At 41.5% G+C, this 27,511-nt stretch overlaps 1 protein-coding gene and 1 long non-coding RNA gene across 2 annotated transcripts in view; one reads left to right on the top strand and one right to left on the bottom strand.

Moving 5' to 3' along the window:
• LOC119846325 (complement component receptor 1-like protein) overlaps window positions 1-27,511 on the top strand; it is a 112,064-nt gene that overhangs the window by 12,456 nt on the left and 72,097 nt on the right. The window contains exons 7-8 of the mRNA XM_043500605.1: window positions 20,086-20,280; window positions 21,733-21,801. Of these exons, the coding sequence (XP_043356540.1) occupies window positions 20,086-20,280; window positions 21,733-21,801 (264 nt within the window). The remainder of the gene's footprint in view (window positions 1-20,085; window positions 20,281-21,732; window positions 21,802-27,511) is intronic.
• On the bottom strand, window positions 21,065-26,233 carry LOC122457154. The gene is made up of 3 exons (XR_006276535.1): window positions 26,222-26,233; window positions 23,373-23,375; window positions 21,065-21,148 (listed from the first exon to the last, which is right to left on the bottom strand). It is a non-coding gene; the product is annotated as an uncharacterized LOC122457154 (long non-coding RNA).

Raw genomic sequence — 27,511 nt, 5'->3', positions numbered from 1 at the left:
GTAGAAAGCTTTGCCTATCCCTCTGCAGCAACGTAGATGTGACTATGCTTTGTCCCTCATTTATTGTACAGTGAAAAAACAAACGTACTTTAGCGTTGGCTTACCCTGAATGCAAAGGCGACTAGCCTTTAGTATTTGCCTTTCGGTCTACTGTAATGCACCAGGAAAAGTATTAATTACTAGGCAAGCACCTAAATTGAGGAAATTGGTTATTTTAGCTTAAACATCTCAATAAATATCTTTTTAAAACTGACCTTGTTGAAAGCTTAAGCTTTATATAACAGCTGATCCACCATAAATAACTTGGGAGCAATTCTGCCTCTCCTAGTGCCTGCATTTTTGTTCTTCCACACTTTAAAGTTCTAAGACACATCTCAGACTAGGGCATGACTACACTAAATAAGCTGCTACACGGCTGAAGAGCTGCAGGTGCTCCACTTAGCATAGTCACTACTTATGCCGACGGGAGAGCTTCTCCCATCCACGTAGGTAATCCAGCTCCCCGAGCGGCAGTAGCTAGGTCAGCAGGAGAATTCTTCCGTCGGCCTACTACTATCAACAACGGGTTAGGTCAGCAGAGCTGCATGTCTCGGGCGTGAGAAATCCACGCCCCTGAGACGTAGCTATGCTGATGTAAATTCCTCACCATACATTTGATATGTTTCTCCTTTGCAAAGCCTGACCCAACGGTTATTCCAATCTGGAAATACCAAACCCCCCCCCCCACACACACACACACACAAGCTTCCTGGGGAAAAAAGTAAAACATTCTTTAATCTTGTTCCATGCAAAAGAGGATGTTGAGTCCTCTAGCTGATTTTTGTTCACACCAGTATTTTCCACAAAAGTTCTGGGTGATCTTTATTTGTTCCCCAAGAGCAATTTGTTTTTCTTTCTTTATACATCTGAAAGCAAATTCCCAGAGTAAACAAAATAAGTTAGAAGTGGCTTGAATAGATTTTCAGAGAGGGCTTATATTTTTAGCCCTGCTTAGAGAAGCAGCATCATATGTTAGATCCTAGCCACGTAGAGCTCATGGGTTTGTAGACTTTAAGGGTCTAAACCCACTGCCCCTTGTGTAGTATAGTGGGCGAACCATGCACCTCTAACGCATTCTTTGAGTGTCATCCAGATTATTTTATGTGTGGAGTTGTCACCCTGTTATGCAGATGTGTTAGCATGAAGACATTTGGCACTGAATTATAAAACATGGTCATGCTTCCCCTTGATACTAAAAGGCATGTTTACTGCCCCATGAAATTTGTGTTAAGTAAATTTTTTGTAATTGATGGAAATCGAAGTTAAAGGAAAAAGCACGGAGTTAATTTGGTGGTCCCCAAACTGTTTTGCCTGCATGACCCCATTTTCAGACTTGATTGCTCCAGCGATCCCAGACAGCATAGATCCCAGACATGCTATTTTGTAGAGCAAAATGGTGTCCACCGCACATGGGATTGTGACCCAACTGCTGATGGCATGACCCCACTTGAGGTCATGACCTATATTTAGGAAACTGCTGAGTTAAGATATATGCTTAGCTCTTTCGGATTATCGAATGGACTGATTTCAACTGAATTTGGACACGTACCTAAACCTTTACACTTTAAAGGCAAATGTCTTATTCCTGGACCTTTCTTTCCTTTCCCTCTTTCCACTATAGCACCTAATGTCCTGTGGATTAATGCACAAGGATAATTATTGTTTAACATTTTAAATTGCAGTAGCTCCTGAAGGCAACAACCTTTTATGCTAGGGGGTGTATAAACACTGTACAAATGACAGTCCATGCCCTGAAAAGGTAGATCTGACCCATTATTCACACATGTACAAACTTTTGATTTGTGAATGACAGTACTCCAATGTTACCTATTTAATACTTATTTGAAGTGCCAGCTGCACCTCCACTTTGAAGTTGAAATGGGCTTAGTCGTCTTCTGGTAAACTGGACAGTACAACTTAGAAGAGGGGAGCCTAGACACGTATAAGAGAACCCTTAAGATATCTGAAGATTGCAGAAGAACTATGCAAACAGATATTCTGATGATCCCATGAAATTTTTATGAAGGACTTCTCTCATCAGAACACCTTTGTCTTCGTGTCTGAAATATGAAAGAGCCCTGAAAAACCTGCCTGCCTTCAATGTTAGATAATCTGAGAGCAGCTCACTTGCCTTGTCCATGCTGTACTCTTACTGCTAACTTCCAAATAAAATATTTGGTATAATCTAAGGCACTAAGTGATGCTTCCCTGTGTATGGATTGTTCCTGGGATCTATTAACTGATATTCACGAGTTTTCTATTGCAGTTGACTTGAATTTCTTCGCTCTATATTGAGAATAGCCATTATCTTGGTAAGCAAATAACACTTTTTTAAGCTTTCAGTTTTTTAATATTTCACTTTCTCCATCTCGAACCAATATTGCCGTAATTGTAGAAAGCCACTGTAAGATACTTGAATATTTGTGGGGCTAAAGTAGTTATTTGCCTACAATGCCATGGAAAGATTCAGTAAGAGCGAAATAAATTAAGGATCCTCGGGGGGGGGGAGGGTGTAAATCGAGCCAATTGGGGAAGAATGTGCAGAAAAGTAGAGTAGTTTCAGTTGTTACATGGGTTCTGAAGTCCCCCTTCCAAGGTCTCTGGTTTTACAATTTGATTATCTCTGGAATGTGTCATATATCGAAATGTTTCTCTGGTTCTTGTGATGGGGAGAACCCACAAAAGTGAAGCTCGTTCACCTGCGCATCTACCAATGTGATATATGCCATCATGTGCCAGCAATGCCCCTCTGCCATGTACATTGGCCAAACTGGACAGTCTCTACGTAAAAGAATGAACGGACACAAATCAGACGTCAAGAATTATAACATTCAAAAACCAGTTGGAGAATACTTCAATCTCTCTGGTCACTCGATCACAGACCTAAGAGTGGCTATCCTTCAACAAAAAAGCTTCAAAAACAGACTCCAACCAGAGACTGCTGAATTGGAATTAATTTGCAAATTGGATACGATTAACTTAGGCTTGAGTAGAGACTGGGAATGGATGAGTCATTACACAAAGTAAAACTATTTCCCCATGGTATTTCTCCCCCTCACCCCACCCCCCACTGTTCCTCTGATATTCTTGTTAACTGCTGGAATTAGCCTACCTTGCTTGTCACCATGAAAGGTTTTCCTCCTTCCCCCCCCTGCTGCTGGTGATGGCTTATCTTAAGTGATCACTCTCCTTACAGTGTGTATGATAAACCCATTGTTTCATGTTCTCTGTGTGTGTATATCAATCTCTCCCCTAAAAGAAAAGGAGTACTTGTGGCTTTTTTTTTTTCCACCAAATGCATCCGATGAAGTGAGCTGTAGCTCACGAAAGCTTATGCTCAAATAAATTTGTTAGTCTCTAAGGTGCCACAAGTACTGCTTTTCTTTTTGCGAATACAGACTAACAAGGCTGCTACTCTGAAAAAAAGTAAATTAAGTATGTCTTGAGTGTCTTCTCTAATTTCATCCTCAGTAATTTAGGCTACAAGTAACAGTAGTAGGATTAAAATCAGACAGAAAGGATGTTATGGGAGAATTAAACTCTACATTACTGCAACCATTTTGTGTCCAGCCCCTGTTAGCTGAAAAGCAAATAACATATTGTTAGGGCTCTGAGAGGCTAGGCCAAATAGCTGCATGGTTGCAGTTTTGCTAATCCAAATGGGAGGATGGAACAGTTAATGGAGCATGAGAATGGAAGGGAGTGGGGGCATAGGTGACCTTGCCTTTGAGTGCCCCTGACATAAGTTTAATTATGACCAGACATGCTTTCTTAATAACAGATAAGGAGCAATTTGCTGAAGCTAGGGGAATTGGTGACTCATTAGTGATTGCTATGGTGACTGGTAGGAGTCACTAGGAGTTAGCACTAAAACTTTAAAAGAATACATTTTGGAGCAGGTCAAAGGAGCTTTTCTTTGGAGACAGACTGATATCTTCTCCCCCAGAAGCTTGATGGAAGGAGCCACCTCCTCCCACCCATAAGCGCAGCTGTTGATCACTTGAAACCATTTCAGACTTTGGGTAACTGTTTGGGATGCTCTAAACCTATTGCTCTTGTGCATGTGTGTGTGTGCTTGAGATTCAGTAAAGAAGGAGCTTTGGGGGAAATCACTCCTGTTTGTACCAGTCATTTATCAGAGGGAGGCACTGTCCCCCATTGATTCCTGACTCCACCTAGAAAGAGCAGGTGAAGTTACCACAGTTTTAGGTTTGGAAAATCCTGGATAACAATGGGAGGGTTTTTTTAAAGATACTGTTCTTTTTAATTTCCTCAAGTTTTCTGTTTTACAGTTAACTTTGGGTGGACTCATAGGAGGCTAGGTAGCCTAAGCAAAGATTATTGTACAGGGAACTGAAGTGTAAGAACACTGTTTGAGTACCCTTCTGTTCTAAGCAGAGGAAGGCAATTCTTTAGTTATGCCTGCATGACCTCTCTAGGCAGTGGCTATCCTTGTGCAAAATGAGACCTTCACTGGGTAGGGCAAGACTAATGCAAGTCGGAAACGCATCCCACTCAGTCGCTGGCCCAGGCTACCACTGACCAGAACAATGAGCCTGACTGCCTTTGTGACGAAATGCAAGGCTCCATTGATTTGTTTTCCTATATCACTCACACAATCTCACTCCAACTCCAGCCTGTGCTTAAAATAAGGAAAAGAAGGGGACAAGCGAAGTTCTAATTTCTGTAATTCCAGAAAGACAAATTGCAAAATTCTTGGGGGGGCCCTGTAGGCCGTTCCTCTAGATTGTTTGTTTTGTGAGGTGCTCAGTTGCATCAGTTATGGGCTTGCTTTCAATAGGTGTAAAAAGACAAACATGGCCAGTTTATAGCTTAACAGTAGGAACAAATAAGTGTTCCACTACAGCCATAAGTGGCGGACAATAATAGCTCGTTAAGTCCACAACTATGTTTGGTATGACTCTGACTTCTATTGACAAGCTTGCTTTTCTTAGGAGAACACAAGCTTCTGAGGTAAATTCCAGCCCTAATTCCTATGATGCTATAATAAATTAGTCAAGCTAGGCGGTGCAGTAGGGATGTCCAACTCATTCTGTGGAGAGGGCTTAATTCCACTTTTAAGTAGGGTCCAGAGGCCAGCTTTTATATGCAGGACTTGCCACAACGTAAAGCTCAGCACTAATACGACTGGAGTCAGGCATGTGCAGAGCTTTCACCAGGGCCTTTGGTGAGAAAAGAGCCTGGTTAGGGGACAGGATGCCTCTTGCTGTACCATATCTGCTTTGGTGCTGCAGTAAGAGGAAGGAGAATGGGCCAGAGGGCAGCAGAGGCCAGAATTAAAAATGACCAAGTCCCTGGGGGGAGATAACGTGCAAATCAGTGCTGCTGTGTTCTGAATGCGCGATGGAAGAGCCGGAAACAGCCAGCTCACAGTGCAACTCCAGCAAGGCCAAACCCTAAGGCAGTGGGGCTGGAGTAGATGAACAGACAGAGGTGCTGGAGAACACAGCCAGGCAAGGCAGGGCTAGGGAGTCTTTCTGAGAGGCGTTAATGAGAAGCAAGTACTGTTGGTGGTTCTGAGGGCTCACTTAGAGCTGACACGGGGTGAATTATTCCAAGTGGGCACTTTCTTCTGAGAGCAGGGTATGCTGCTTATAATGGCCTTCCCTTTTATATTGTGAACACAGGGTCAAATTTTCAGCTGTTGTAAATGGGCATAAGCCTGAGTTCATCAAGTAGGGCCAGTTTTATTCCAACGGTGAATTTGAGACGCACGCTTTGCAGTGTACTTTGATTCTATCTCCTCCCAGAATCTTCACGTTATGCAGGGACAGTCACACCCCTCCCCACCCCTCGCGTTTTCACCTTTTGCCAAAAGCAACATGATTTATGCTTTTCTGGACAGCTATCTTGCCTCTCCCATTCCAAATTAAGTCATCCCATTTCCCGTATCCAAGTACAGATACAAATGTTGTGTAAAGTTCACATCTCTGCCAACTACCTTTCGTGTCAGTTCTTTTGTGCTCCAGTGCTAAACCCTTTAATGGGAGGCATCAGCCTAGGAAGAAAATCTGCAGTGCTGTTTGTTGGCACTTCAGTTCTTCAGCTGCTTTTCTGGGTTCCTGGAAAGATTAAAGACCAAACCCCCTGACAGTTTTCTTTGTAATTGATTCATTCAGCCTTGAAGTGGCACTTTTAGTACAGTGAGATTCACGCTCTCAGCAGGTGCTCTTGCTCTGATGGCAAAGGTAATCTACATGTGTGATCCAGCTCTTGTGCTGGAAGGTATTAAGGCTGCCTTTAAGTATATATGACAGGTTTCAGAGTAGCAGCCGTGTTAGTCTGTATTCGCAAAAAGAAAAGGAGTACCCGTGGCACCTTAGAGACTAACAAATTTATTAGAGCATAAGCTTTCGTGAGCTACAGCTCACTTCAGCAAATGCATCCGATGAAGTGAGCTGTAGCTCACGAAAGCTTATGCTCTAATAAATTTGTTTGCCTCTAAGGTGGCACGGGTACTCCTTTTCTTTTTAAGTATATACGTGTTGGAAAATGAACATACACTGACACACAATAACAAAATAGTGTTTCAACTTACAGCAGGAGAAACCTTGTAGAATTTCGCTCCTGCTCTAATAAACATCTAGCTTTGATTTCTTTTTTTTTTTTCTCTTTTGTTCAAGTCAGTTGAGTGCTTGTAAAAGAATAGCACAGAGCAGGGGCAGCTATACCTACACACAGTGCACACTTCCTGCACCCAGCTTTGTCAGCCTCTTCACTCCTGAACTGCAGCATTCCCCCACATAGCGTGGTCCGTGCCCCTTAATTCTATCTAGATTACACTCTTTTACTTCACAATTAATCCCTCCTTTCTCTCCCCAGCTCAGGCAAAATAAAAAGTGAATCTTGCCAGTGATGCTCTCGTCTACTTCAGTCCAGGGACTCGGGTGTGTGGAAATGGCCAGTCCAGCTGAATTTTGCAGGGGCTTGGTGAATTGCATAAATAGGGACTGGGATGAAACCCACTAATAGTCACTTTGCTCTAGATCCTGAATCAGGATCTCCAAAAGTATAAGAGAGAGGCTGTAATCCACTGGACCTCTGAGTTCCTTGAGAGTCCTTAACACAAATGACACCTTAAAGACTAACAGATTTATTTGGTCATAAGCTTTCGTGGGTAAAAACCCACTTCTTCAGTTGCATCTGAAGAAGTGGGTTTTTTACCCACAAAAGCTTATGCCCAAGTAAATCTGTTAGTCTTTAAGATGCCACCAGACTCCATGTTGGTTTTTGTGGATACACCCTAACACGGCTACCCCCTGATACTTAACACAAATGTTAATTAGCACCATCATGGTTTGGTCTTTAGTTTATGGCTCTAGCCTGCAGATCAACATGTGCAAGTGTTCCTGTGTGATTTGTATGAAATGGACATAGTCTTTGATGTGTAATAACCACTGTGATGTTGCACCCCGTAATGCTTTATAGAAATATGCTTATGAGTGTAAATATGACCTAACTGGAATATGTTTTATGCTAGATATGCCATGTAACATATCTCTGCAAAGGTTATGATCTACTGTATATAGTCATCCTATTTACATGCATGTATCATTTTTGTATTCAAAGTTATGAATATTGGCTGTGAACTTGTTTGATTTTAAGTAGCCTCAGTGAAGCAGTTGGTCAGCTGCTTGAGAAAAGACTATTCTCAGTAAGTGCCCAGTCAAGAAACACTTAAGCTAACAATGAACTTTGAGAGATGTGAGTCCACATCTGAGCTTTCCTGGGAATGTGGTATTGTCCTGTAAAGTTCTGAGTCATGCATGGACATGTGACTTGCCCATGTGACTCCAAAACTCCATCTTGCAGCTGGATTCTGCATAGGAGAGGAGAAGGGGTTTCCACCCACAAAAGGAAGTCTATTTAAGCCCCTGGAAACCTTTCCATTTTCTCTTCAGCTGGCTCAAGAGATATCCTTTGGGATGGAGAGACTATCTGAAAGAAACTGGAACAAAGGACAGTAAGTACTGGGTGTGAGTGATTTCTGGACCCAGACTAGAAGGAGGCTAGTCTGTCAAAGAAGCTTATTGGAACATCTCTGAGGGTGAGATTTACTTGCATTTAGTTTCCTACTATATTAGGCATAGACTTGCGTGGTTTGTTTTATTTTGTTTGGTAATTTACTTTGTTCTGTCTGTCTTTTTACAAAAAGTAGGATTTAAATGATTTCAAATATTTAATAAAATCACTTTTTATTTATTAATTAACCCAGAGTAAGTATTAATACCTGGGGGTTGGGGGGGGGGGAACAGCTGTGCATATCTCTCTATCAGTGTTGTTGAGGGTGAACAATTTATGAGTTTACCCTGTATAAAGCTAAAATGGATTTATTTGGGGTTTGGACTCCTTTGGGAACTGGGTATCTGAGTGCTGGAGACAAGAGCACTTCTTAAGCTGTTTTCAGTTAAGCCTGCAGCTTGTGTGGATCGTGGTTCAGACTTGGATCTGTGTTTGCAGTAGGCAAGCATGTCTGGCTTAAACAAGGCAAGGAACTGACGTCCCAAGCTGGCAGGGAAAACAGGCTCAGAGGTAGTCTAGGCACATCAGGTGGCAGTTCCCAAGGGGGTTTCTGTGATCTAACCCATCACAATCACTTCTCCCTGGGGATGGAGATCAATGGGGGATTTGAGGGCTATATCCTTACAAGCCTTTGGGGCTGGCTTCAAAGACTCCAAAAGGGCTCTATGGTGTCACTAACAGCTTCTCTGGGGAGTTTCTACTGTATGGTTACCTACTTGTTTTTGCCATACAGACCTGTTGCCATAATGATTATCCCATTGAAAGGAAACCATTATAATTGCTGTTCATGTTTTGGCTTATACATTCCTGGATCAATTTAGAATTGGGAAATCAAGTGAAATACATTTAATTTTATTGAAATAAATTTCATTTGCATGTATAAAAGATTGTTTCAGCTTGTTCATCACAGGCATTTTAGCCAGTTGGGTAAATGCAGTAAGTCAAATTTGGCTCTTATGCATTTGTATAAAAATACGTTTTACCCACAGATGCCTTAGCATCTAATGTTACTTGTGTCATTTGTACCTTTCTGAATAGCACTCAGATTTCATCTTAAAACTTAATAATTATTGGGAAAATGTATGCACTAGGAATTTGATGGAAGCAATACAAAAGTTAGTAACCAATATTACTCACTGTTATTTGATTAATTCTCTTTAGTATCGGTGACAATGCAAGCTGTGAACGCCTCAGATTTCATGAACTACAGAGTGTTGGATGTGGGTTATTACTTGGATGGGAGACCTGGAAAAATCATTTCCTGGAAGAAGGAGGCGCTCTTCCCTCCGGATGTAGCAATGGAGCCGAGCATGCTGTTGAGTGGTGCTCTGTTTCAAATGAGAGGCAAAACCAAGATTTTGACTGCTCGTGCCCATTACAAATCCTAAGGCCATTCCTGCAAGTCAAAGCATTCACCCTGGTGCCCTCAGTTCCTACCCTAAACTTGTGTAAAGTTGCTGTGTGCTGTTAAAAAGGAGTTACTTTGCTCCCCAAAAGTGGCTGCATTCGGGGAGGGGTATAAAAGACCCACAGCACAGCTGTAGCTGGCCCAGGTCAGTTGTTTCGGCTGCAGGCTGTGAGGCTATTCAATTGCGTTGTAAACATTTGGGTTTGAGCTGAAGCCTGGACTCGGAGACCCCAGGAATGGCGGGGGGAGAGTCAGGGTGACCTGGGCTCTGAGACTCAGTGGAACAGGTTTTCTGACACATTGTGCACATATTCCCTGAGGGCACAGTCCTGCAGGGGGTTCAGTGTTCTCCACTCCCATTGAAGTCAATGGGAGTTGAGGACACTCAGCAGCTCCCATAAGGTGCCCTACACCTTGCAGGGTTGTGCCTGAAGTTCAGCAATATTGGTCGCTAAATGACACATCAGCAAGATTGACAGACCTGAAATGTTAACTTCTAACTAACCATCTTTTAGAAGTTCTGACCAGATCCTGAAAAATCTCTCAGACCCTCTGAAACATGAGCTGCATTATTATTAAAATCCCAGTTCCCCTGGTAGGTGGAGAACCACCCAACAAACCCCAAGAAGGCAGATGTATGCGCTGCAACACCTGGCTTGTGTATTGCTGCATGACGACTCATTGCTCTGGCTCAGAAAATGAAAATTGGTTTTTCATAAACTCCTACTATACATTTTGTTTTAGTTTATGGGCAATATAGCTTCTCTGAGACCCCACTATGACACATGCTACCTTAAAGTAGCACCCTATAACCCCCATAGTCATCATTTATATATGGTTGTGATATTTCATACAAGGCATGCCATGTGCGATATCCTATGAAAGGTTCGCAAAAAGAAAAGGAGTACTTGTGGCACCTTGTTAGTCTCTAAGGTGCCACAAGTACTCCTTTTCTTTTTGCGAATACAGGCTAACACGGCTGCTACTCTGAAACCTGTCACTATGAAAGGCTGTGATCTGCTGAAGCCCATTGTTCTGTCGAGGTGTGTATACCATTGGTCTGTATGAAGTAAGGAGATTCTGTTAAGGCTGTTTTTGAAATATATTGTGAGTTTGGGAGTCACCCACTGCTGTTTCTCGAGTGACAGTGAGGGAGGTGATCCACTTCCAGGTGGGGGTTGGGTGACCATTGATCAGCAGGGGAGTTGTGACTTACAATTCTGTAGGGGAGTTGCACAAACACCACACAATATGCTTTGCCCAACTCTGGGACTCAGCAAAGCCTACTGGGACACATCTGGGCTAGTATTTTCCAGGCACACGGCCTGAGGGTATAAAGTGGGGGACAGTGACATCATGAGATTACCTCTCTCCTCCCTTACCTACACTGACAGTAACAAGATCACTGGGAAGACAAAGACTTGAACTGAGGAGATTGATCCCAGGCTGAGACCATTGTTTGTGTGTTTTTCACCTTGTGCTATGGTGAAATGCATTCATACAAATGTATGGTACTTTCACATTACCCAGCCACTTACTTCATAGCTTAGGTTGTGCTGCTGTGATTTGGTTTCTGTCCAAGTAATTGAATGCTCACTGCAACTAATTTTCCTATGTTCAGTACATCACACAGTTATCCGTGCTTCCTCATAGGGTTGGTTTGTTTTCCATTTACCATGTAACTGTTTCCTTAACTGATTTGTATTGGTTTATATTTTACAGTGTATTTCATCATAGTGGTATGTCTGTTGTGGTTACACTGTACTCGCTGTCTGGTGAAAGTCTGACCACAGAGTAATTGCGTTGCTGCATTTATGGTGAATGTGTAGTTACAGTCCACTTTCCATCACATTTTACAACTGGAGTTAAAAGGCCACTTCGTGAGTGGACAACCATGAAGGAAGTTGCATAAACAAAGGTGAATGTTTCACTAAGGTTTGGTGTCTGCTTAAAAGTTCTGCAAGTATAACTATTTCTGGTAGGGGAGTGATTTTCACTTTTAAAAAAAAGTTATACTGGTAAAAAGCCCTGCTATGGACGTAGTTATAATGGACAAAAGGTGATTTCTGCTGGTTTAACTTATTCCCCTGCCCCTACAAGAATCACTAGAATTCTGATAAAGCTGAGTCCACAGTAGGGGGGGCTGTATAAGGTTCACTCTACTGCTGTAGTTAAAAGGAGTACAACTTTTCTACTGTAAACAACTCCCGAGAGTCTGATCCTGTGCTGTGCCGAACACCCTCACTGCTCAGGGACTGTCAAACTCAGTAATAGAACAAACAGTAGGCACAAAGCACCGATGAAACTAAAATCAACTCTGTAGTACTTAGAGCGACTGCATGTTTTCCACATGAAATTCTCTTTTGTGAACTTGGCTGTGTTGTTTTATGGCCCTGCCTGTCTCCCCCACTAGAGCATTCCCCCCCTTCATGCCGTCGGAAGAGGAATGAGACGAGAGAGCAGGGCGAGGGTACTGTGCATTCCTTCAGGGTAAGGTAAACACTACTTTGCCACCTCAGCTAGGTGAGGATGCAGTGACCCAGCACTGGGAGAGGGAGGATCCTTGTGTGAGGCAGGAACAGGTTACTCTTGAGCATAAACACACACTTGGGGCCTGAGCCGCCCAGAAGTTCTGCAACTTCAGGAGAGCTGGGCAAGGCTACAGCTGCCAGCCGGAGTCACGCCAAAGGCGCTGGCAGGGAAGGGGGAGATTTTCAGCTCCCTTTGCATCGTCTGGTTGCTGGGTTCCTCTGAGGGCCAGTGTAGCCCGCTGTGTAATTACAGTGCTGCCCACGGGCACCTCGCCAGAGGAGCAGGGGAGGCACCAGTGCGGCTCTCGTGCTCCCTGAAGTGGCCCCGTCCCGTCGCTCACTTGGCAGCCGGTTGGTCTCGGCTTGGAGGATCGGGCCTCTCATGGTGTTTGTCGCTGCTGCTGCAAGGCCGGCCTGCTGCCACGCACTCTGGCTCCTAGGATTCCTGGTGTTGCCGCTGCCCGGGGCTTGCGGTGAGTGTCTGGGGCAGGGGCAGCTGTGCTAGGACCCCTGAGGAGCTGAGAAACCCCAGCGTGCAGTCTGGGGGCTGTGGACGATCCCAGCCTGAGCCCCCCAGGGGGCTGCCCTCGCTGGGACTTTGCCAGACTGCACAGGGAGCTGCTCCCCAGGGGCTGGCTTTGGCCCTTGGGTTGTCTCCGGCTGTTGCTGGGGCCTTGTGCGGGTCCCCAGGCTGTCGAGGGGGGAAGGGGGACACTTGTCTGGATCAGGGCCAAAACCTCATTAACTGGCATGAACGGGGTGGGGCCCAGCAGACACGATGGGCTGGGCCCCAGATTTCTCTTGAGGGGCCCTGCGCCCCTTCCTGAGCTCTCAAGTTTCCACCCCCAGCTGTGGGAAGCCAGCCAGTCTGTTCTCACGGGGTACTGGAGAACACCCCCTCCCCGAGCTGGGGCTCATCAGGCCTGTGGCAGGTCCCTGGGGGGTCTAAGGCACATCAGGAGCCGTGACAGCTGGAGGCAGTGTGAATTATTTAAAATAAATATCTCCTATTAAAATGAATTTGTTTTTCTTACAGGTCAGTGTGGGTCCTTGCCAAGGCTGAGTCATGCCATCCCCTCTGATACTAATCACACAGAGGGTTTCCCTATCAACACAGAAGTGACATACAGGTGCCTTGATGGTTTTGTCAAAATCCCCGGAAAGTCGGACACTGTAGTGTGCCTTTCAAACTCACAGTGGTCAAACATAGAAGAATTTTGTGGTCGTAAGTATTTTATTTTCTTTGCTTAGGCTACCCTTTGCTATTCACAATTGCTTTAACAAATTCAGTGCCAAGTCCAAAGAAGAGGATCTAAGCAAGGGCCTGGCTGAGAGCTTTGGGTGGTCTGGACAAAGAAAAGCTGGAATCTTGGAGAAGTTACAAATGGGAGGAGACAAGATTTGGATACAACCAGGATGGTGAGAGTTCATAGAAAGATCGGAGTCAAAAGTGATGACCACATTACAGCTGGGCAGCTGACGGGATGGTGATATTTTTAATTAGTGGTGACTACAAGTGTGGCGAGGAGAAAGGTTTGGGAGGGAACCAGGGGTATTTTTTTTTATGCATCGTTTAAGCTGCTGGCAGGGCATCCAAAAGGGAGATTTGAGAGTCGTCCGTATAAATACAGCATCCAAAGCTGTGAGAGGAGATAAGATCACAGAGAGAGGATTCTCTCCTCAACCCACCCTCTTTTCCTTGTACACCCAATCAAAGTTTTGCTGAAGTGGTATTGAGAGGATCCACCAAACTGGACCTCAGGGTATGAGATTGAAGAAATAATAGGAAAACCGTGAGAGGGTGGAATGAAAAAAACAAGAGATGACCATGATGACCGCCAATAATAGGCATGGCCAATGTTGTCAACAGGAGGATGAGAATGGAATAGAAGTTCTAGAACTGAGGCAGAAGGAAGATGTGGGACACTTCAGTGAGAGACGCTTCAGTTGAGTGGAGAGTATGGATTCAGACTGGGGAGGTCTGAGGGATAGAGCTGGGGAAAGAAGACTGTGCGATGGTTGTAAACAGAATGATCAGTTAGTTTGGAGAGGAAGGGGAGAAGGGAAATCTCTCCTTCTCTGTCTTTATGCTGCATTCCACCCATACCTTCCTTTCTCTTGACTGCTTCCTTTTTCTTCTTCTTCCTTATTTTGTGCCATCCACTGTGCTTGGAATAGCCCCCAGTAACTTTGCCCAAAGTGCTTTCCTCTCTTCCTTAAATAAATTAAATTCTCCTCTCCACACAGACACATTTTATGATGTGTCTCAGGTACAATGATCATGTGCCATTCTGTAACTGTACAGCTTACGTCACCAGCTCATAAATGTTTTGGCTGGGTACCTGTCTGGCACCCTTCATTTTTGTTACAGCATCATGCCCACTGAGTGTTGTGTGTGCTTTATACATAAACAGAAAGCTAAAAGTACAGATTTTATTTTTACCTGCTTTTAGAGCTAAATATTTCAGTCCTTGTTTTTTGTTTTGTTTTATTTTATTGCTAGGCAGCTGTCTTGCCCCACCAAGGTTAAAGTCTGCTGAGTTAAGTCAGGAGGATTTGAGGAAGAATTACTATCCTGTTGGGACCACTGTGAGTTATGTCTGTCGCCTAGCTTATAAGAGTACTGGATTGAGGCCTGTCATTACTTGTCTTGAAAATTTAACATGGGCAGAAGCCCCTGAGTTTTGTCTAGGTGAGTATCTTTTGTTACTTTTCTGTCTCCGTTGATCTACTAGCCATCTTTGGGCAGTTAGGACTGTCTTATGTTAAGCAGCTGGTTCACCTTTCAGCACGGGCTTCCGTGACTTGTAGTTTGAAATATGTTTTTGTTTTTGTCAGTTGATTGTAAATTTAAATTGAATTTTAAATGGAAGTAGAAAAGTGAAGTGGGTACCATTGATCACTAGACAGTTAGTACTTCCTGTAGTTAAACTTCTCATTGTGTTTGTAGCGTTCTCCATTCCCTGTTCCATAGTAGGAGTAGAATATCACAGATAATGCAGTAAAGTTAATACCATGCTGTGGTAAATGTCTGTTTTAAAATGGAAAGCACTGTATCCCTGAAACCTACGCGTGAAGTAGGCTAAGTAATACTATCGTGTTTTTGTTAGATTTCACATATTGAAAAATTCTACCCTCAGAAACAACTAATGCAGTATACAATTCAATCAAACTGAATCATGGTATTAAAACTAAATCCAGTGTTCAATAACAATATGTAGGGCAATGCTGATCAGATACCAAAATACATAGTAAAATAAAGAAAAAACTGGGTTTCATTGTGAAGAATACTGTAAATTTTTTCAAACCTCCCTATGTCAAGACTGCATCTTTTAAATTCAGTACAAAAACCTACATTATTAGTACAGGGTTAGAGGCCCTAGCCAACTGAGTGAACATCCTTAACTCTGTCTCCTTGCGTCTGTGTATTGGATTATGGCTTATTGTTTGTCAAACGGAACATAATACTGTGGGAATTTCTTGTGTAGCCTTCAATACAAATACTCTGGCCTACCTGATAAAGAAAATACTTTATGTACATAATAGGCCATACGTTTTTCTGTGCAAAAAAACTTTTTGTGCATCAGGGCTGAGATGTTTACCAGGATAATCAGAAGTGTTCCTTGCATCTTTCTTTGTGGCTCCCTGAACATGTGTTGATCTGTATGTGGAGATGCTGAATTTCTGATAGTGTGTTCTTTATGGTAATAAGCTTCTTCTGCTGGAAAAGAGCATTGCAAGTAATTTGTTGTGAGAGGCAGTGGGAATCTCTGCCACTGAAGTTGATAAAGTGATATGATTAGACATTTAATGTAAATAGAATATCCACAGTTAAATGAAATAGGATTAAAAAAGAGACATGATACTGAACTAGACAGATCATTGATCTGACATTGCCCTATTCTCTTCTAAATATCTTAGTGGGGTTTCCAACATTATAACATGCTAATATTAATCATGTTCTTTACTAGGAAAATCTTGTGGTGTTCCAGAAAGCCCAGAACATGGCAGACCTGTTGATGCAACAAATAACCGGTTTGGTGCAAAAGTATACATACTTTGTGATGATGGGTGAGTGTTAGACAACCGGTGCTGATTAATTCACAGAACTTAACTTGGTGTAGAACTTCTGGTGACCACTGGAAAATTAAGAATAGAAAGTGTGGTCTAACTTTCAAAACTTATTCTGAACAGGTGCTACAGCTGTGCAGGCCTGGCGTGGGGTACCTGTTTAAAAAGTAGAACCTTCAAACGAAGTTAGCCAAGTGTAGTTCATGATCCCTCCCTCCTGCCCCCTCTTGAAAGATTAAGTTGAGGAGAAGAAGAAGGAACAGCTATAGTGTGAAAAATATTGGGTAATGTGCTCAGTTAATGTTGTTTTATGTATGGGGTTGTGGGAAGTAAGATGTGGTTGAACATGACAGTGATTTAACAACTGATGACTCTGTCAAGGCCCATTTGCAAGGAGCCATCCTGGAATGTTGGTTCAAATTCCAGCAATTGGGTGAGGACCTTTGGAAGGGAGAATTGAGAAGTGGGTTTTTCTGGGACTTGTCAGGAGGTGATCAGAGAGGTTTCTCAAGATGCCGGAGACTATAGGAGTCCAGGCTATTGAGAATGAGTAGTTGAGACTGAGTTCGAAGAACAAAGGATCCAGTAGCTTGAGAGAAGAAAGTCTGAATTGTCATCTGTAAAAAAAAAAAAAAAAAAAAAAAAAAAAAAAAACCATTCTCTGTGCTTGAGAAAGCACCTCTAGTTGAACAGTAAATGAGTTCATGGGTTTACTTGTAATTAATAAAGTAAGAGCTTGTTAAACAAGTATGGAGTGGATATGGTGATTGGTTATTCCTGCCATGGCCTTCAAAGAGCATCTACTATATTTATTAGCTCCTGGGAACCGGGTCCTTGGAATATTGGAGCAGAGTGAGAGGTGACACAGTATAAAACTTCCATGTGCAAACTTTGGTGGTAGCAGCAGTTATCCAAGCCGAGGGTGTGGGAAACCTGGCATTGTGACATAGGGTATCATGAGTTTTGCTTCAGTTTGTTTGAGTAGTTATTTTAAGAAGCTACTATGGTATATGATGAGTTGTAGCATCATTTGATTGAGGAAGTACTTTCTGGACTTGAAACAGTTGAACAGATTGTCTTTTTTCCTGGCATGAAATACATGATACAAGCATGATTATCATAATTAAAATTAATATGGTTTTGTTAGATTCTCTGTGATGGGATCAGAGTTCTCTCTTCAAACCCCACAGATTGAGACAGAGAATGCCCTTCCCCATAGATTAGCCATTAACCTTCTTTCCTGCTGATATAATGATGACAACTAGCTGTTTAATAGTGCTTTTATCAGCTATCAAAGAAGGTAGTATCATTATACCTGTTTTACAGCTGGAGCTATTGAAGTACAGAGGGGAAATAACTTGCCCAAGGTTGTGCACAGATCAGAGGCAGAACCAAGAATGGAATCCAAATCTCCAGAGTTCCATTCCAGTTCTTTAGCCTTTAGGCAATGCTTCTTCTGAATTTCATCCACAAGAACATCCAAGCTATTGCTATGTTCATCATTTTCCCATGCAGTAGCACACAGGGACTGCGCACTGTGGAATTGTCTGCCAGTGAAGGCTTTGGGTTTAAATGGGCTGATTAGGCTTTGGACCTTTTAAAATGCTCAGGTTGTGAAACAGTGGCAGCAGGGGGACAGCCCTTGGCCAGCTGTCTCCTCTCCCAATCATTGCTGTCGGGAAAGGTTGTCTTTGGTTGTTACGTTTTAAGTTAGAAGAAAAGTGGTGGCCACTTGCCCATAAATGATGTTCATGTCCATCCTTTTTGGTCCCTGCCTTCATACCAGACTGGTGAAAGAACCAGAAGAAACCAGCTTTAATAGGTAAACCCTCCTCTGGTCCTCTAAATCTCCTTTCTAAAACTCTAGCATAGAAGGCCACGAACTTTAGCCTACAGTGTTAAAAGGTAAAACGTAGTGAAAACCAAGTGACTTCATTGCCAGTATTCAATACTTCCTGGCCAGGAATTAGCTAGACATCTAGCTAAATGGTTTTGGCAATGGAGCGCTGTTGACTGTGGTAGAATACCAGATGTAAAATAGGAGGAGGAGTGGTGGAATTTAGCAGTCTGAGCCAAGGGCTTCCACCTCCATTTATATGGTGAAGGTGTAGCCTGCTAATGGCACACCTCTTGAACACTGTACTGCAGATTGGAACTTGGAGGTGAGACATTCTCCTACTCACAAGTCCAAACCCCTTTGACCCCGGTGAAAATTTTTTGAGAAGATGAACAGTCTAAAAACTGGTTTCAGAGTAGCAGCTGTGTTAGTCTGTATTCGCAAAAAGAAAAGGAGTACTTGTGGCACCTTGGAGACTAACAAATTTATTTGAGCATAAGCTTTTGATCCGATGAAGTGAGCTGTAGCTCACGAAAGCTTATGCTCAGATAAATTTGTTAGTCTCTAAGGTGCCACAAGTACTCCTTTTCTTTTAGTCTAAAAACTGCTAGTTCACTTGACATGCTTCAAATTCAGGAACTGGTTTAAGGACTTCTTCCACCTGCTGGAGATGCAAGAAATGAGAAGCACTAAAAGGATACTTGGAGGTGAGAGACCTATTTGTTTCACTTGTTAAAAGTATAACAAAGATATCACTCAGAAATTCAAAGCATCTGGTTAGTATAGACTTTAAGATGAAAAAATTCTCCTGCAAACTTGGTCTCTGCAATCTTATATGCACCGATTTGCTTGTTCTAAATTGGCTTTAATAACTCGGGATTGCTATTCAGCATTGCTTGGTTACAGTGATCATGCTGTTTCTTCCAGAGCAGGAATCACTCTACTCAGTAGTTAATGCCTTCTTTTACTGGCAGAAAGAACCCGTTTCCCAAATTTCTGGACTATTAGAGGAGCACTTAGAGAACTAAGAAACTTTTTTTTCTTTCTTTTCTTTAGATACCAAGTGAGTGGGCGACCTTTCATCCAGTGTTTGCTTAACAGAGATAAAGTTGAATGGAGTAAACTTCCAACTTGCCAATGTAAGACAATCACCATGGTTTTAAGAAGAACTCATGACTGGATGATGATGCAGAAATACCCCATTAGAGAGCTTTCATCTGTCTTTAATCTTAGTTAATTTGGCTTATAAGCAAATCTTGTAGATATTGTTGGGAGTGGAGAGACGGGCTGAAAATGTATGAGGGTCCATCATGGTGCTGATGCCTTTTGTAGAATTAACACTTCAAACAAACACAGCCCCATAGGTCCCCTCCTTCCCTTCAAATGGTTCTCCTGGCACCATCACCTGGTCAGAGTTTAGCTGGTCTAATGTCACCTAATCGTTACTATATGCAGAATACAGGGATGGTGAGGTTTGGTCAGTTTCTCACTCTTCATTAAGCAATCTCTTCCTCCTTGGAAGTCTGTCATCCTACGTTTTTTAAATTTAGTGTAATTCCTCCTTGTTCTGTTCTCCTCTTCTCCTGTCCAAAAAACCTGGACTCCACACTCATAATCTGAGGCTATTTGGGGGTGAAACCCAATATAAAACCTCTTCCCAATTTATTTGCTTTAACTGTTTTTGTCCTTTTGGACACTACCTGAGGTGGGCCTGTCAATCTGACTATTGCCATCTGGTCTAGAACCAGATGCTAGAAGAAATGTCCTAATTTAAGCTTTCTGCTTCTGGCACTTGTAGGAGCGCAACATTGTCCTTCAAAGATGTCAGTCAAGGAGCCCCAGCTCCTTATATCTGTTGTTAGAGGGGGGTGTACTTTCTGATAAGGCTGTCTCCTGGGGGTTGTTTCATAGGGTCAAAATCTGCTAGAAGAAAGGAGTTGGCTTGGAGAAAAACTTGAAAGCAGAAAGCCCTCAGACTTTGAGGGAGGTAATGCCTCGCATTATGTTACAATACTGTGCTAATTACATTTTCAAATAGCTAAATGGTTTTTCCCTTTTAGGGGAGATCATGGACAAAGGTTTACTTATTATTTTCAATTCATCTCTAACTGAAATGTGCATTAATATTCATGGGATGCCATTCTCTTTTCCTTCAGTGATTATTTGTTTTCCTCCTCCTAATATTGCCAATGGGATGCACAATGGCAGTCATCTGGAAAGCTTTGACTATAACTCATCAGTAACTTACAAATGTGACCATAATTTCTCACTTACTGGAGAGGCCTCCATTCACTGTACAACTAAAGATAACATCAATGGAGTCTGGAATGGGTCTGCCCCTGAATGCAAAGGTGACTATCTGTTTTTTTAATCTTCCTCTTGTTCTACTTTCTCCCACCAGAAAAAACAATATTTTGGTTGCTAGGCAAACCCATAAACATGAAGAAATTTAGTTAAGCATTAATCATTTAAATATATAACTTGTGGGAAACCTAGTTACTGTTAGAAACTTAATCCTTACAGTATGCTGACAATTCACATATATCCAAGGAGGAAGAGTTAAGATTGCATAGTGACAGGTTTCAGAGTACCAGCCGTGTTAGTCTGTATTCACAAAAAGAAAAGGAGTACTTGTGGCACCTTAGAGACTAACAAATTTATTTGAGCATAAGCTTTTGTGTACCTCACGGAAGCTTATGCTCAAATAAATTTGTTAGTCTCTAAGGTGCCACAAGTACTCCTTTTCTTTTTAAGATTGCATAGGTAACCTTAATTTAATCATTTTCTAACTTCTGAGTGCTCACTTTGCAACTTGAATAACTTTTTTCTACTGTGGGTTTTATGTAACTTCTGAGTTTTTTATAAAAAAAAAAAATTCTATATGTGAATGTAATACACTGTCCTCTGACTCCATGGTGACATCAGGGTTTGACTCTTGAACCTACAGCATAGCAGATAAGCTAATGAACTAATTTTAATAAGTGGCAGCAGAAGTAAACTGTTATCTGAGGACCGACCACTAGAGGAGGATGCACAACCCCCTAAAACAATGGGGTTTATATGAACGAGTAGCCTTATTTTATGAGATCTGGGTTCTCTTCTTACCTCTTGTAACTTTGATTCAGGGAGAATGCCTTGTTCAGTGATAACTTGGGGTTTGAAGGGCACAGGATTATTAACATCAGTCAGTGGAAAAAAATGAGTTGAACTCCTCATCTCCTGGTTCCCAACACAGTGCACCCTCTGCTAGGCCAAAGGGTATTTTGATGCGAGAGGGAATGAGGCATAGTGCTTAGTTGCCCATGGCAAGAACTTGCAGAGAATTCTAACTGAAAACAGCATGTTCAGGGACTTTAGAAGTCACTCTAGCAAGTTCTGATGAGTAAAATTGAAGACAAATGACACAAACTGTCAAAATCTAACTCATGGTGACAGCAAGAGGCACCACCCTGATCCTTTCACATCCCTGCTGCAAACCATGGAACTGTTAGAGCTCTTAAAGAAAAAGAAGAAAACGAGAACTTTTGTAAAGGAAAGTGGTAGGCAGCTCAATGTAGGGGTTGCTATGGGTTTTCCCTAGAATATATGAATGGGATCCCAGCAGCAGTCTGCAGGGTAGCCCGACTGATAGTAGTACATGGGCTCTCGCTGTGACAACGTGTAAGTGGGGTAAGAATGTCTTGTCTCTAAAGATGCAGATTCCTAAACTTTAGTTTGGCAAGCTTCTGGCTCTGAGTGGCCAGCTGGTGATGGGAGACTGATGTAATGTTCATAACTGCTTTTTCCTCTTCTTTTTGCCTTAGTCATAATTACCCAGGACAAACCCACAACTGTCCCTCCCGAAGGAGCAGAAGGAGCTGGTACTTCCTCAGGTAAATTGGAAGAACTTCGATTTGTTAAAAGTCTAGAATTTTGGGTTCAAATTTCCACTTGAATAAAAATGAAATGTATAGTGTGACGGTCATTTTAATTTCTGGTTTCAGAGTAGCAGCCGTGTTAGTCTGTATTCGCAAAAAGAAAAGGAGTACTTATGGCACCTTAGAGACTAACAAATTTATTTGAGCATAATTTTTTTTTAATTTCTATAATTCCGCTATTCACAGATGCAAAGATGATGATGCTCACTTAGTACTTGCCTAAAAACTTGACAGAGAGCTTGTTTGTTCATTTGCATGTTCGCTCTGGCACTGATTACATCTTTTTTCCCTGATAGCATACTACCTTTCTTGATTTGTGAGCATTTATATGTTTACTCAGATAGGCACGTCAGAAGAAGGGTTTAGCAGCCTACAGCGAAGGTAGTGATGGATTCCCGCCCCCAGCTAAATGGGTCCAGAATCTTAAAAGCTCTCAACCTGCACTAATAAGAGAGGAAAGAACAGTCTAAAGAAGAAATTCACTTTACCCCAGTGAATGTATGGCTTAACCATAACCAAAACCATGTTCTGTCACGAGCTGTTGGCAGGTTTGGATGCTGGCAACCTAAGTGAAATGAATCATAAGTGTCCATGCAAAAATTGGTCATTTAATAGAGATGATTCTTTAAAGGCTGAAAGAGATTGCACTAGAAACAGACTAAGGATATTTTAAGTAACCACTATTAGACACTGTTGCCTATCAAGGGAGTATATTAGTGCAGATTTCACGTCCCCCCCAAGTATAAACATGTATTTTAGCTTGTTTTCGGTAGGTTCCGTGTGACTCAGGAATGGAGCTTTTGTTCTCTGGTTTTAGTTCAGTAGTAGGGGGAATAGAAAAGAGGTGCTGCTCGGCTTTGGGTTATTTGTGTAATTTCTCCCAAAAGCGAACTAAAAAGCTCTTGCTTCTAGTCAGTAATTTAGGAGGACCGCAACTACAAATTTGTTTCTAACTCAACTGGATTTCTTTTTATGTGGTGATGGTGTTTTTCTACCCCTTTTCCCCCAACAACTAGTTTCCTGCATGGTTTTTAAAATGTTTTTCATTCGGCTTTATTTAAACCACAAAAACAACAACAAAACTTTAATGACCACACTACATATTTCTGCCAACACAATGAAACCTAGAGTAATGATGAGCAATATGGGCATAAATGAATATGTACACTCCATTTTTCATATTAAAATTATTAACATTAAAGGCTATACATTTGTCAGCAATGTATTTTTTTGAGGGTAAATAGGGTTCAAAATTTCCAGGGGCCATTGAAAGGCCACTTCAGACTAACAATGAAGGTCAGGAGTGCTATTTTAATCTTTCATATGTTTCCCTTAAAATGTTAGTCTGAGCATTCCTTTAACATGAGTCTGATTTCTAAATAAAAAAACTCATTGACATCAGTGATTGTAGTTCTATGCAGTCTGTGACGAGGAATTAATTATCCATTCAGTATCTTCCACAGCCAGTGGTTAGACAATAAATGATCTTATTCTAGTAAGGACAGCAAAAGTCTGTCTCTTGAAACAATCTATTTGGGTAATTAGAAATACAGATGACAGCACTCTTTATATCTGTGATACCGGGTAACATAACACTGACCTATGATGATATGCTAGGGCAAAAATTGTAGTATCTGGTCTAGACAACCTGATTTTAATGATTCTGGCCTTTCTTAGCATTTTGGCAAACGTACGATTGGCCAGTGCAGGCTTGGTAAATGAGAGCCTAGAAGCATGTGTAAGAGAACCCTTAACATCCAGTGGTTCATATTATAGAAAACCTATAAACCCAGACTGTGTCCTCCATTTGCACAATGGTTTTCCTGTTGGTACTACAAGGTACGAATGTGTACAATCCTTTGAAAAGCTGCTTTTCTTCATTACAAGGTTCTCTAGGGGTGAGATCGTGGTTTCCAAGAGCTAATGATTATCCATTTAAGAATGTGGTGCTTATGTGAGTACCTTAATTGTTCATTAATATCTGGTGTAATCTAGGGCACTAAGTGTAGCTTCATATGCATAGATTGTGGATGAGTTCCTGTAAGTTATTGACGTGAATTTGATTTCATATTTTAGCTCACATCTTTTGTTTTTCTCTTTAGGGCTTGGCATACGCATTGACATAGGCATTGGCACCGGCACCGGTATTGGTATTGGTAAGTAACTTAAAACTGAAAAAAATCATTCAATGCGCTAAAGCTATGACGGTTTTAAGATCTGGAGTCAAGGCTATTTTAATATTGCCCTTTCTCCATCTCGTAATGTTTTTCCCCCTACTTAATCAGTAAAGACCCTGGGATTTAGGGTTCTTGAATTTCTCTGCCATTTCTAACATGCTGTGGTGCCATGTAAAAGCACTGCCATTCTCTGGAGAGAAGCCTGTATTTCTACTCTCAGCTGTTTTCTCTGTCTGTAGGCATATTCACAATATTTGCCTGAGCTAGGCAATCTGATGTGATTCTATCTGAAATGTGTCTGCACAATATTGGGGAACAAAAGGGAAGGGAAGAATCTCATTTCCCTCTTTATCCCCAGGGAAATCAAGAAAAAGTTCACTTCTGAAGTTCTGTTTTGGGTGAGAATACTTCCTCACCACCTAGGACTATATATGTATGTCTGGTGCCTATCAAAAATGGAAAGGGCAAAAGCTAGGAAGGGACGTTGTAAAAAGGTTCAAGAAATTGCTTTGTAGGTCAGATTTGATAGTCTCGTATTATACAGGAAATTAGAAGGCTGTTACTGAAATTCTTAGCATCCAGAGTTAGTCAGCCTGCAGTGGTCTCCACATAACCGATCTTGAGTGTTGGGTCACCATGCTCGCCAATTCAGAACACATTTCCCCTTTCTCTCCCAGAATTCCTACAGCTGATGTAGCTTAACCGTAGAGGAGCAGACTGTTCCCTATGTACGCACCTGTTCATCGCAGCACTTCAGCACCTGCCTACGTCCCACGGAAGTCAATAGCTGTTCGGTCACAGAGTAGCGCTGTCAAGGCTGCTGAGCATTTGGAGCTGTTACAAGCAGGGCTCTAGCACTTGCCTGATGAATGGAGACAGCAATCTCCTTCTGAGAATATGCTAACCCAAACCATTCTGTAGCCTACATCCCCATCCCATGGCTCTAAGATGCAGCTGACCCAGTGTGTGCCCATCAGGGAAACTGTGCTCAAATCTCAATAGCAGAACTGAAACATGGTTTTATTTAGCTCAGTGTGACCACAAAGTAGACAGATTGGTAGAAGTTTTCATTTTCAGGTTCAAGACTGAGAGAGAATCTGATGAATTTTGTAATTTTTATTTATCAGTTTAAAATATTATATCAATTGGGGAAGAAATCAAGCAAGCCATACTAGATATTGAACATAATACATTCTCTGACTCTTTGGTGGAGAACTTGAACACCTTGCAGGGGACTGAAGGGAAGAAGTTGAATTTAAGCTTGAACATCTTGGATGTGAAGCAGATTGAATACTGAGCATTACTCTGAATGAACTGGGAATCTAGACACACCTTAAGCTGTACACAGAAGCATTAAAGACTTGATAAATTAGGAGATCCAACATCAGAACCTCTTTCTGGATTTGGGTAGAGAGTTCTTGTGATTTGTGATTGGGTATATGAGAGGGGCTTATTTATCATCATAAGGAAAAAAAAATTGTGTCCTATGATGCAAATAATCTGTCAGTGATGATGAGAGCAAGTTCCAAAACTGTGGAGATTCATAATTGTCTTTTAGCAAAATGTTAGTTTTATTTAACTTTGTTACTCAATTGCTCTTCTTTTTGTTTTTGTTTTTTTTTTAAAGTAGTTCTTGTTGCAGTTGCTGCAATTATACCTTTGGCAATTTTGAAGAAAAATAGGTAAGCCAGTCCAAGATGCAAGTATTTCCTTTTTGAGATTTACTCTGCCTGTTTAAATGACTCAGACTTTTCTTGCATGTAGCTGATGTCAGAAAAAATAATGCGTATGGTAATCTGAAAATTGCAATAACATGCGGCACTGAAGGGATGGCATTTAGTCACTAAGTGAAGGCGGTGTCTAGAATTACATCTCTAAAATTTATCACGAGCAAAAATGTAGAAGTTTTATAAAGCAACTTAAATGGAACACTTTCTCCACTAACCCTGTTATTTCACCTAATGCTTGTTGGATACTCCCAGGAAAATCTGTTCTGTACTAAAGAACACTAGTATCAAAAGGGCTGCTTGCCTTTGTCCTGAATGTTTGTTAATAGATAACTATGTTTATCTATTCTATTTGCATTTGCTGGAAAATAAGCATTTTGTGTTCTACAGAAATCAGTAATGTATTGTGAGAAAACCAGTCTATTGAATCGTTTATAGAATAGAACTGTGTCAATTGCTTTATACTCTTACATCTTAATTCATTTGCTAAACAAAATAATAACACTATTTTGCAATAAAATCGGGAAGTTTAACACATGCTTCGCATTGACTTGTAGGGAAAAGGAAATGCAGATTTTTTTGCATCCTGTTGGAATCTGCTTCAGGGCATCAAACTATTATCTAGCTTCTCCTGCAACCAGCTACCTGCAGTTTCCCATACTTGATGTTTCCAAGGCATGCAAAAAACACTTCCTATAATACCACTGACAGGTTTCAGAGTAGCAGCCGTGTTAGTCTGTATTCGCAAAAAGAAAAGCAGTACTTGTGGCACCTTAGAGACTAACAAATTTATTAGAGCATAAGCTTTCGTGAGCTACAGCTCACTTCATCGGATGCATCGGATGCATCCGATGAAGTGAGCTGTAGCTCACGAAAGCTTATGCTCTAATAAATTTGTTAGTCTCTAAGGTGCCACAAGTACTGCTTTTCTTTTTATAATACCACTGTTGAGTTGTGAAAAAGTATACATGGATGCAGGGAGGGAAACAGGAGGAAAATTGGACTCCTGAGGTTTTCATATTACATCTGACGTATGATCGCTCCTTGTCCCTTCTCTTAGAATTCCTAAGTAACAAATGGTGTAGCTTATAATTCTTTTTTCCTTGAAATGTATCTGTACTATTACTTCAATAACCTCCTGCAGCAGTGAATTCACAAGTTCCCTACACATTATGCATGTTTCTCACTACTTGGTATATTCAGCAACTGTATAAAAGAATTCCTGAAAATAGAAACCTTAAAAAAAAACAAAAAAAAAAAAAACCTAACACAAAATTTTGGAAAATCAGCCTGCAAACACTTTACAAACACAAGATTGTGGAGTTGTAAAGCTTCTTCCTCCTCAGCAACACCTTATCCCTCTTGTCTAAAGAGAAAAATGTACAGACAAGAGAAATTGTTTTTGTATTATATGATGTTCCCCAAAATGTGTCATTGTTGGTTGCTTCCTCTGAGTATCGATAAAACAGCAATGCTTGATTTGATACCAAACAAGGTGAAGTCCAAAGCTTTCCCCCTTGGCATTAGCTGGTTTCCCACGCGCACCACACAATTCCAGTGAATATTTTAATTTCTTGAAAGTGTGGGACATACGTTTTTTCAAATATGTTTCGGTGTATTTTGGAGGAAGTTTTACAAATAAAAATAATGTTTTATAATATCTTTCTCTTGCTACTGTTAAAATTTCCAAGTAGTAAAGCTTCCACCACTTCCATGGTAGAGAATACCACAGCTTAATGCATGTTGCCATCAAAATATCTT

Source organism: Dermochelys coriacea, chromosome 21 (assembly GCF_009764565.3).
Source record: "Dermochelys coriacea isolate rDerCor1 chromosome 21, rDerCor1.pri.v4, whole genome shotgun sequence".
Lineage (NCBI taxonomy): Eukaryota > Metazoa > Chordata > Testudines > Dermochelyidae > Dermochelys > Dermochelys coriacea.
Note: the sequence above shows the minus strand (reverse complement) of the source record. Positions and strands in the feature narration are given on the sequence as shown.